Source organism: Marmota marmota, unplaced genomic scaffold (genome assembly GCF_001458135.2).
Source record: "Marmota marmota marmota unplaced genomic scaffold, marMar, whole genome shotgun sequence".
Lineage (NCBI taxonomy): Eukaryota > Metazoa > Chordata > Mammalia > Rodentia > Sciuridae > Marmota > Marmota marmota.
Window position 1 is genome coordinate 10,215,415 of NW_026000170.1, and position 11,674 is coordinate 10,227,088.

Consider the following 11,674-nt stretch of genomic DNA (forward strand, 5'->3'; position numbering starts at 1 on the left):
TCGGCGGACACAACATCTTTGTTTGTATGTGGTGCTGAGGATCGAACCCGGGCCGCACGCATGCCAGGCGAGCGCGCTACAGCTTGAGCCACATCCCCAGCCCCACATACTGGGTTTTTATACTTGGTCTTGGAATCTCCTTCCTCTTCAATGATGAACTAACTTGCTGAGGTGACTGTGCTTTGGGGGCCATGGCCTACTGCCCTGTGCTGGTTTCACATGTTGGAAAGTTTACATTGATATCCCAGAAAAACCTACCCAAGTTTTAAAGCCATAATATAAATTACAGTGAATCAGGATCTGGCAAGCAGTGCCTCTCTGCATGTTTTGAAGTTGGAAGTCTCTTAAACTGGCTATACTCACTTCTTCTAGTTTAAGAAGGTAGTACCTGAGCAAGAAGAAGGAAGGTTTGTGGGTGGGATTTCCTGTCCTCTGAGGAAGAGTTATTTTTCATCACTCAAGGTGGGGAGAGCCCTATGTTTCCTTCCCCTACCTGCATGCTCACATCCACCTATCTGTTTACCTGTGTTAACACATCTGCCACACACTGTTTGTCCACACTGGCTCTGTGCTCCAACACCTCTTGGTGGGGGCCCCTTCATACACAATGACAGAGAGAATGGGACTCCTAGGAGTTATGTAATCTTGGCAAGCTCCAGCTCATATTTTAAGACTCATCAAGAAGTACTTTAACTAATTTTCTTTAAGGTATTTGTTCTAAATTATAAACTAATCCATGGTCATTGAAGAGAATTTGAAAAACACAAAGATCATTAAAATCATCCAAAATCTTGTCAGAAATAGAAATAACCACTGTTTTTATTGTTTCCAGCATACTTACTTTATCATGAGATTATATACATAGATGTAGATACATTTTTAAATAGGGATGATATCATACATCAATTCTCTCTCTCTAACTTAACATTATATCATAAACTTTTTCCCATGACATTGACCAGTTTCTGAAGACATCATTTTGAAAGGGTATGGAATTTTCCATTGTATAATGTACCATGACTTGTATAACCATTCTATTCATTTTGAATACTTCAGTATATCTTTTTTATGTAAATTTTTTATTTATATATGACAGGAGAATGCATTACAATTCTTATTACATATATAGAGCACAATTTTTCATATATCTGGTTGTATTCATAGTATATACACACCAATTCGTGTCTTCATACATGTACTTTGAGTAGTAATAATCATCACATTCCACCATCATTAATTACCCCATGCCCCCACCCTTCCCCTCCAACCCCTCTCCCCTATCTAGAGGTCGTCTATTCCTCCCATGCTCCTGCTCACTATCCCACTATGAATCAGCCTCCTTATATCAAAAAAAGGTTCAGCATTTGTTTTTTTGGGATTGACTAACTTCACTTAGCATTATCTTCTCCATCTCCATCCATTTACCTGCAAATGCCATGATTTTATTCTCTTTCATTGCTGAGTTATATTCCAATGTGTATATATGCCACTTTTAAAATCCATTCATCTATTGAAGGGCATCTAGGTTGGTTCCATGGTTTAGCTATTGTGAATTGTGCTGCTATAAACATTGATGTGGCTGTGTCCCTGTAGTATGTAGTCCTTTGGGTATAGACCAAGGAGAGGGACAGCTGGGTCAAATGGTGGTTCCATTCCCAATTTTCCAAGGAATCTCCATACTGCTTTCCATATTGGCTGCACCAATTTGCAATCCCATCAGCAGTGTATGAGTGTACCTTTTCCTCCACATCCTTTCGAGCACTTATTGTTGCTTGTATGCATAATAACTGCCATTCTGATTGGAGTGAGATGGTATCTTAAGGTGGTTTTAATTTGCATTTCTCTAATTGCTAGTGATGATGAACATTTTTTCATGTTAATTAATTATACATCATCTTCTGAGAAGTGTCTTTTTATGTCCTTGGCCCACTTATTGATTGGGTTATTTGTTTTTTTGGCGTTTAGATTTTTGAGTTCTTTATAAACCTGAGTGATTAGTGCTCTATCTAATGTGTGAGGGGTAAAGATTTCCTCCCAAGATGTAGGCTCTCTATTCACCTCACAGATTGTTTCTTTTGCTGAGAAGACACTTTTTAGTTTGATTCCATCTCATTTAGTGATTCTTGATTTTAATTCTTGTGCTACAGGAGTCTTATTAAGGAAGTTGGTGCCTAACCCCACATGATGGAGATTCTTCTATTAGACGCAGGGTCTCTAGTTGTATTCCTAAGTCCTTGATCCATTTTGAGTTGAGTTTTGTGCATGGTGAGAGATAGGGATTTAATTTCATTTTGTTGCACATGGATTTCCAGTTTTCCCAGCACCATTTGTTGAAGAGGCTAACTCTTCTCCAATGCATATTCTTGGCATCTTTGTCAAAAAAAGATAATTGTAGTTTTGTGTGTTAGTCTCTGTGTCTTCTATTCTATACCATTGGTCTACCAGTCTGTTTTGGTGCCAATATCATGCTGTTTTTGTTACTATTGCTCTGTAGTATAGTTTAAGGTCTGCCACCTGCTTCACTCTTCCTGCTAAGGATTGCTTTAGCTATTCTGGGTCTCTTATTTTTCCAGATGAATTTCATGATTATTTTTTCTATTTCTATAAGGAATGCTTATTGGGATTTTTAGTGGAATTTCATTAAATCTGTATAGTGCTTTTGGTAGTACGGTCATTTTGATAATATTAATTCTGCCTATCCAAGAGCAAAGTAGATCTTTCTATCTTTTAAGGTCTTTTTTGATTTCTTTCTTTAGGGTTCTGTAATTTTCTTTACATAGACCTTTCACCTCTTTTGTCAAGTTGATTCCCAATTTTTTTTTTTGAGGCTATTGAAAATGGGGTAGTTTTCCTCATTTCCATCTCAGAGGATTTGTCACTGATATACAAAAATGCCTTTGATTTATATCCTGCTACTTTGCTGAATTCATTTACTAGTTCTAGGAGTTTTCTGGTGGAACTTTTAGGGTCTTCCAGCTATAGAATCATATCATCAGCAAATAGTGCCAATTTGAGTTCTTCTTTTCCTATGTATATCCCTTTAATTTCTTTCATCTGCCTAATTGCTCTGGTCCGTGTTTCAAGGACTATGTTGAATAGAAGTGGTGAAAGAGCACATCCCTGTCTTGTTCCAGTTTTTAGAAGGAATGCCTTCAATTTTTCTCCGTTTAGAATGATGTTGGCCTGGGGCTTAGTGTAGATAGCCTTTATGATGTTGAGATTATGTTCCTGTTATCCCAAGTTTTTCTAGTGTTTTGAACATAAAGGGGTGCTGTATTTTGTCAAATGCTTTTTCTGCATCTATTGAGATGATCGTATGGTTCTTATCTTTAAGTCTATTGATGTGATGAATTACATTTATTGATTTCCGTATGTTGAACCAATCTTGCATCCCTGGGATGAATCCCACTTATCATGGTGCATGATCTTTTTGATATGTTTTTGTATCCGATTTGCCAGAATTTTATTGAGAATTTTTGCATCTATGTTCATTAGAGATATTGGTCTGAAGTTTTCTGTTTTGTTTGTTTGTTTGTTTTGATGTGTCTTTGCCTGGTTTTGAAATCAGAGTGATATTGGCCTCATAGAATGAGTTTGGAAGTGCTGCCTCTTTTTCTATTTCCTGAAATAAATTGGAGAATATTGGTATTAGTTCTTCTTTAAAGGTCTTGTAGAACTTGGCTGTGTATCTGTCCAGTCCTGGGCTTTTCTTGGTTGGTAGACTTTTGATGGTGTCTGCTATTTTGTCACTTGAAATTGATCTATTTAAATTGTGCATATCATCCTGATTCAATTTGGGCAAATTATATGACTCTAGAAATTTGTCAGTGCCTTCGATATTTTCTATTTTATTGGAGTACAGGTTTTCAAAATAATTTCTAATTATCTTCTATATTTCTGTAGTGTCTGTTGTGATATTTCCTTTTTTTATCACGTATGTTAGTGATTTGAGTTTTCTCTCTTCTTCTCTTCATCAGCATGGCTGAGGATCTGTCAATTTTATTTATTTTTTCTAAGAACCAACTTTTTGTTCTGTCAACTTTTTCAATTGTTTCTTTTGTTTCAATTTCATTGATTTCAGCTCCGATTTTTATTATTTCTGTCTTCTGTTGCTTTTGGTGTTGATTTGTTCTTCTTTTTCTAGGGCTTTGAGATGCAATGTTAAGTCATTAATTGTTGACTTTTTCTTCTTTTAAGGAATGAACTCCATGCAATGAATTTTCCTCTTAGAACTGCTTTCATAGTGTCCCAGAAATTCAGATATATTGTATCTGTGTTCTCATTCACCTCTAAAAACTTTTTAATCTCCTCCTTGATGTCTTCTGCAGCCCATTGTTTATTCAGTAGCATATTATTTAGTCTCCAGGTGTTGGAGTGGACTTTATTTTTTATTTTGTCATTGATTTCTAATTTCATTTTGTTATGATCTAGTAAAATGCAGGGTAGTATCTCTACTTTTTTATATTTGCTAAGAGTTGCTTTGTGGCATAGTATATGGTATATTTTAGATAAAGATCCATGTGCTGCTGAGAAAAAAATATATTCTCTTGTTGAAGGTTGGAATATTCTATATATGTAAGTTAAGTCTAAGTTATTGATTGTATTATTGAGTTCTGTAGTTTCTTTGTTCAGCTTTTGTTTGGAAGATCTATCTAGTGATGAAAGAGGTTGTTAAATTCACCCAAGGGGCTGAGGATGTAGCTAAGTTGGTAGAGTGCTTGCCTACCATACAAAAGGCCCTCAGTTCAATCCCCAGCACCACAAAAAAAAAAAAGAAAAAATCCACCCAAAACTATTGTGTTGTGGTGTACTTGACTCTTGAACTTGAGAAGAGTTTGTTTGATGAACATAGCTGCTCTGTTGTTTGGGGCATATATATTTATAATTGTTAAGTCTTGTTGGTGTATGGATCCCTTGAGCAGTATGTAGTGTCTTTCTTTATCCTTTTTGTTTGACTTTAGTTTGAAGTCTACTTTATTTAGATATGAGGATGGAAACCCCTGCTTGTTTCCACAGTCTATGTGAGTGGTATGATTTTCTCCAACCCTTCACCTTCAGTCTGTGAATGTCTTTTTCTATGAGATGTGTCTCTTGGAGGCAGCATATTGTTGGGTCTTTTTTTTCCTTTCTTTTTCTTTTTTTAAATCCAATCTGCTAGTCTATGTCTTTTGATTGTTGAGTTTAAGCCAGGATTATAATAATTATTATAATATATAATAATATATATTATTTATATTTATATAATTATTTATATAATTATTATAATATATAATAATTATAATATATATTAAATAATATATAATAATTCAGGATTATTATTGAGACATGATTTGTATTCCCAGCCATTTTTGTTTATTTTTGGTATTTAACATGACTAGGTTTCTCCTCTGATTAGATTTTCCTTTAATGTAATCTCTCCCTCTGCTGATTTTCATCATTGTTTTTCATTCCTCTTCTTGGAATTTTGCTGAGGATGTTTTGTAGTGCAGGCTTTCTAGTTGTAAATTCTTTTAACTTTTGTTTATCATGGAAGGTTTTTATTTTATCATCAAATCTAAAGTTTAGTTTTGCTGGAAATAAGATTCTTGGTTGGCATCCATTTTCTTTCAGAGCTTGGTATATGTTGTTCCATGATCTCCTGGCTTTGAGGATCTGGGTTGAAAAATCTGCTGAGATCCAAATTGGTCTCCCCCTATATGTGATCTGTCCTCTCTCTTGAAGCTTTTAGGATTCTATCCTTATTCTGTTGCTAGACGTTCTCATTATAATGTGACTTGGTATAGATCTGTTGTAATTTTGTACATTTGGTGTCCTGTAAGCCTCTTATGTTTGGTTTTTCCAATTTGTTCTTCATGCTTGGGAAATTTTCTGATATTATCTCATTGAAGAGATTGTGCATTCCTTTGGTTTGAAACTATGTGCCTTCCTCTATCCCAATAACTCTTAGATTTGGTCTTTTGATGCTGTTCCATAATTCTTGGATGTTCTGTTCAAGGTTTCTAACTTTCTTCACTATATGATCAACTTTATTTTCCAGATTGTATATTTTGTCTTCATTATCTGATGTTCTTTATTTCAAGTGATCTAGTCTGTTGGTTATGCTTTCTACTGAGTTTTTTATTTGATTTATTGTATCCTTTATTTCAAGGATTTCTGGCTTTTTTTTTTCGGGGTCACTATCTCTCTCTTGAAGTAATGTTTTGCTACCTGTATTTGCTCTCATATTTCATTGTTGGAGTGATCAATTTTTGCTTGTATTTGCTCATATAAGTCATTCTTTAATTCACAGATCATTTTAATTATGAACCTTCTGAACTCCTTCTCTGACATTTCATCAACTTTGTTGTCCATAGGTTCTGTTATTATAGTGTCCTGATTTGTTTGGGGCACTTTCCTCTCTTGTTTTTTCATGTTGTCTATGTGTCTTCCTTTCTTGCAGTGTGGATCTGAGATATTACAGTTTCATCTCTATATTCTTGTAGTACCTTTGCAGATTATCTGTAACTCACCTTGATGTTTGGCTTCCAGACCCTGCTGGTGTCCCTCAATGGATGTTACTGCATCCTGTGTCAGTTGGAGTGGGTGGATCTGGGCCACTGGGCTTGATCTCCCAAGGTAGGCTGCTGGTAGGAAGGGGCGGTCTTATTCCAAAGGCTAGACTCAGGCAGTGTCTGCCCTGCCGGGGGAGGGGTAAACCTGACTTAGTGAAATCCTGGATCCCACATGGGCTGTTGTGAGCCATCTAGAATGAATCTCAGCTTTGGGGTAGTGCACTGGTCAGAAGGGGTGGTCCTGCACCAGAGGCTAGGCTCTGGTGAGTGTCTACCCTTCCGAGAAAGGGGTGGACCCAGCCTGCTGTGCACCTGGGCCCTGCAGAGGATGGTGTGGGTGGATCTGGGCTGCTGGGCTTGACCTCCCAAAGTTGTCTGCTGGTAGGAAAGGATGGTCTTATGCCAAAGGCTAGGCTCTGGCAGTGTCTGTCTTGCTGGGGGAGGGGTGAACTGGGCCTACTGAAATCCTGGATCCCAAGTGGGCTGTCTGGGCTGGATCTCTCTGCTCTCGGGGTAGTACACTGGTCAGAAGGGGTGGTCCTGCCACTTCAGTATATCTTTAGTTATTATTATGAGTAATACTGTATTGAATGTACTTGCACAAATCTTTGTTTACATGTCTAAGATTTTTTTTTTTTAAATCTCAGGTTATATATTTTTTCTTTGTGGTACCAAGGATTGAACCTAGGGACTCACACACACTAAGCAAGTCTCCATCTCTGTACATCCCTAGCCCTAGATCTCTAAAATAGAAATTACTACTCAAACAACTTCTTCTCACCATGCCCCCACACACATTCATTCTCCTCCTTCTCCTTCTTGGTAGTATTTTTCTAAATTGCCCAGGCTGACCTGGAATTTGTGATACTCCTGCTTCAGCCTCTGGAACAGCTGGGATTACAGGCATAGGCTACCAGCCTTGAACACACAAGTCCTCCTTTCTCTGCCAACAATCTAAATTTATAGCCCTTCCTTTAAACTTTCCTTTGGCATTCCTTCCTTATGACCCTCTGGTGTTTTGTTCACACTTTGAATGTGGATCTCTTTATAATGTGCTACATTTTTTTAAAAAATTTACCTCTTTCTCAATTAGAAAATATGTGTCCTAAGCAGGACTGTGTTTTCCAATTCATCAAAGAATCAACACAACATCTGGCCTGGTTGATTGAGTTATTCATGTTTAGTAATTCAGAATATTCATAAATATAATCATTTTTCTTTACATTTATGTTTATGCTTTTCTCTCTAACAGGATTGTATTTCGGATTCAGTTGATAATTTTCAAAACACTGTGTTATCAGTTCCTAATCTCGTGCCTGATACGTATTTTGATGCTTTCACCAGCCCTTACATTAACAACAAACTTGAAGAAAAAACTTGTGGACCTGGGCCAAGTTTATCATCTGTGTTTGATGATGATAAGAATTATCACATAATTGTCTATCAAATAAAGGTAAATTTACTTTTACTAAAACTGTTTTATATTTTCAATTTTTAAGAAATTGAGTAATATATTTTCTTTCTGTCTCATCTTTAAATATTTTATTTGTGAAAATTGGAATAAATGTAATCTCTACATAGTAAAATTTGAAAATAATGTTGATACCTAAAATATTGCCCTGTTAAGCAAGAGATAACTTTTTAATAGCATTAAAATATCTGGCAAAGCAGTTACATATCATTAGCAATCTATATGCATGTGCTTCTAGTGAGGCAATAATGGCTATTGAGAATTCTTACAGACACAAGCAGAACCTGGATGACTTACCAGCTAATACAATATTTTTAATTGAAGTCATTTCCTATTAAATGTTTTGTGCTTTATAAAAGTATAATGTAATTATTTGAGACTCATTAGAAATGTAATAATATCTCTTGATAACTCTTCAAAAGCAGTGTATCAAGTATACTTTGAACATAGCATTTCATATGCTAACATTTTCAGCTTAAATGTCCCAACTTTTAAAAACAAAAGCACATTTACAGAGAATATTGATGTGAGAAGGGAAAAAGCAGCACTATTCTTTGGTTTAATTGCCAAGATATCAGGAGGATTGCAAGTTCAAAGCCAGCCTCAGCAACTTAGTGAGATCATGTCTCAAAATAAAAAATAAAGAGCTAGGGAGGTAGCTCAGTGGGTTCAGTCACCCATGAAGAAGAAGGAGGAGGAAGAGGAGGAGCAGCAGCAGCCAGTTGCTCAGATATGGAATTAAGCAAGGTGCATTTCACCTGATTAATGAATTTTTAAAAATGTGGTATATATTCACATTGGAATACTCTGGCCAGATAATGAAATCCTATTCTTTACAAGAACACTGATGGAATTGGAGATCATTATGCTGAGTAAAATAAACCAGACACAGTAAGATAAGGACATGTGATCTCCCTCTAAAAAGATTGATCTCATAGAAGTTACTAGAGGTTGGGGAGAGCAGTGGGGAGGGAGGACTAGGGAAAGATTGATCAATGGGTATAAGTTACAGTTAGATAGAAGGAAGAAGTACTGGTGTGCTATTGCAGTGTAGGGTGACTACAGGTAACATTGATGTACTATGTATCTCCAAAAGCTAGAAGAAAGGATATTAAATGTTTTCACCATGAAGAAATGATACATATGGAGGAGGTTAACTATATCTCCTAACTTAATAGTTAACCTAACTTAATCTAAACATAACATGGTACCTCGTTAATAATGTCCAATTTTGTCTTTATGTTTTCAATTAATAATAAAAATGAAATGAATATGCAAAGTATGATGAGAAACAAGATATTTATGTAAGTTCAGAGCTTCTCTTCATAGCATATTTAGTGATTTCAAAGGGGAAAGTAGTATGAGTTTACAATGATAAGCCTAGCAGATGCCACTGTAACTAATCTGTTAACATTACAAATAATCACACAAACTCACATTATGTATCTTTTGATAGGATGCCCTGAAAACACACATAATTTTGTGATATTATAGCCAGAAATATATAGCTGAATCTAAACATTAGGAAACATAAAACACAAATGCATACAGACAATCTTAAAAAATGTAAAGGGCATGAAAAAAAAATAAGATTGAGAAAGTCTTCCAGATTAAAGGAAACCAAAAAGCTATAATAAGATGGCATATGATATCCTACATAGAACAGTGGACTAGTACTATTTTTTCTTTCTTTTGTTATGAAAAATATAATGTGACAAATGACTGACTTGCATAATGTTTATAGTTGGATAATATAAATATCCATGTTCATTTTCTGATTTAGACCATTGTATTATGTTTATGCAAGAAAATATCCTTGCATTTGATAAATAAATTCTGAAATGATTAGGGGTAAAGATGCCACATTTGTAATTTTCTCCCAAATTGTTTATAGAGTAAAATAATAGATATAGAAAGAGAATAATGAAGGAAATGTGGCAAATTGCTGAAATTTCGGGAACTAGGGTAAGCAATGGAATTCTTTATACTGATCCAGCAACGTTTTTTCAGTAGAAATTATCTCAAAATTAAAAAAAAATTAAATCATTTTGAATATCAGTGGAGCTTTCCAACTATAGGCCTCATATTATGTTTTTGTCACCCATATATATGTTTATATCATACACATATCAGGTCAAAAGAGTAACAGTCTGACATTGATTTTTTAAAATTTTTATTGTAAGGGCACAAATATTCTATAAGATTACATAAGAGCCTAACAAAAGAAAATAAATGAAACAAATAATTAATATAGACATTTAAGGTATTTACCATTTTTTGTAAGCTAAATTTTCTAGTACTTGCCCTCCATCTATAAAGCATGACTCTGAAACATTTTCCCTATCATTGGTATGTTGGGTTTGTGTAATTCCATTAATTGTCTTTAGTTTTCCATGAGAAAAAAAAAAGTTCACTTGCAAGAAGTCTTGAAAGGAAATAAAAAGGTAAGTCTTGGGGTACAACAAGGAAGTCACATGTCAAGACCAACAACAAATTTAAACTGCCTTTTAAAGCATTAAACATGTGATAATATCTGTCAATATGGGTATTAAAGGGACTGAAATAAGTGCAAGTAATTATTTTGGGTTGGCAGGGATTGTGGGGAAATAAAGGTTGGAGCCAAATGTAAAAAGTGAAGGAAAATGTTTTATTAGGGCAATGTATGAAGGACATTTTGGAATGAAAGACTGGTCAGTTCAGAGAATCTGTCAGTAAGTATAACAAGTGATTTTGTAGGCATGCCAAATAGTTTTGCTTTTACTCAAAAATACATCCACTAAAACATAAAATTTGCAGCTTGGAAAATGAAAAGGCATTAACTCTTTGCCAGGTTTACTAATGATTTATTGTCTACCATGAAGCAGAAAAAAATGACAAGTGTTCTTCTTTTCAATCATCAGGAATAATTCTTCAAAAGTCAAATTTAAAGAGTATTTTTAAAAAATGCATAAGTTTCTTCCTGAGTTCATTAACTTCCCCTTGACATCAAGGATGTGCCTTTTCTAATTCATGTATTCCCAAGTCAAAGCATATTTCTGGACACAGAGGCACTACTTGTGTGTGCATATATGTATGTGTCAATGCTAAATTGAATTCTGCTTAAGAAAAATATAGTGGTTTTATTTTCATCTGCTTGTTTATAACATTTAGGAAACTGTTCATGCAGCATTTGAATCTGCCTACTTATATGCAGCTACTTTTGAAAAGATCCATTTATTCTTTAAGGAAAATGAGAGTCTTGATTTGCAAGCTCTTAAACTTCAAGAACCTGGTAAGTCTTCCATTTGTCCATACTAATTATTTTTTATAGAAATACCAAGTAGGTGGTCTTGTAGTTATCTGTATGGGGGTATTTAGTGACAGAAAGAGTAGCCCTAAAAAGTGCCAACAAAAGTCAAGAATTTATTTATTTATAGATTATTTTCCATAGAATTACTTTCCCCCTTTATCTTTACTCAGTACTGCTATTTTATTTCAGGAAATTTGGGGGAGCAATTTCCTCCTAATGGCTTATAGTATGATGTTTTATTTGTCCTAAGGCTGTACAAACTGTATATGGGAATGAGTTGAAAATACTATATACATCTCTACAAGTTCTATTAAATGAAGCTTATATAACTTTTTTCTTTCTTAGGAATTGGGGTAATCTTTT

At 34.9% G+C, this 11,674-nt stretch overlaps 1 protein-coding gene across 21 annotated transcripts in view; it reads left to right on the forward strand.

The window, feature by feature from the left end:
* Window positions 1-11,674, forward strand: part of Dnah6 (dynein axonemal heavy chain 6) — a 284,182-nt gene that overhangs the window by 38,521 nt on the left and 233,987 nt on the right. For all 21 annotated transcript variants that reach the window (XR_007342085.1, XR_007342086.1, XR_007342087.1 and 18 more), the window contains 2 exons: window positions 7,804-8,004; window positions 11,173-11,293. Coding sequence is in view for 18 of the 21 variants with exons in the window: in XM_015499875.2 (XP_015355361.1) it covers window positions 7,804-8,004; window positions 11,173-11,293 (322 nt within the window). In the remaining 3 variants the exon portion in view is untranslated. The remainder of the gene's footprint in view (window positions 1-7,803; window positions 8,005-11,172; window positions 11,294-11,674) is intronic.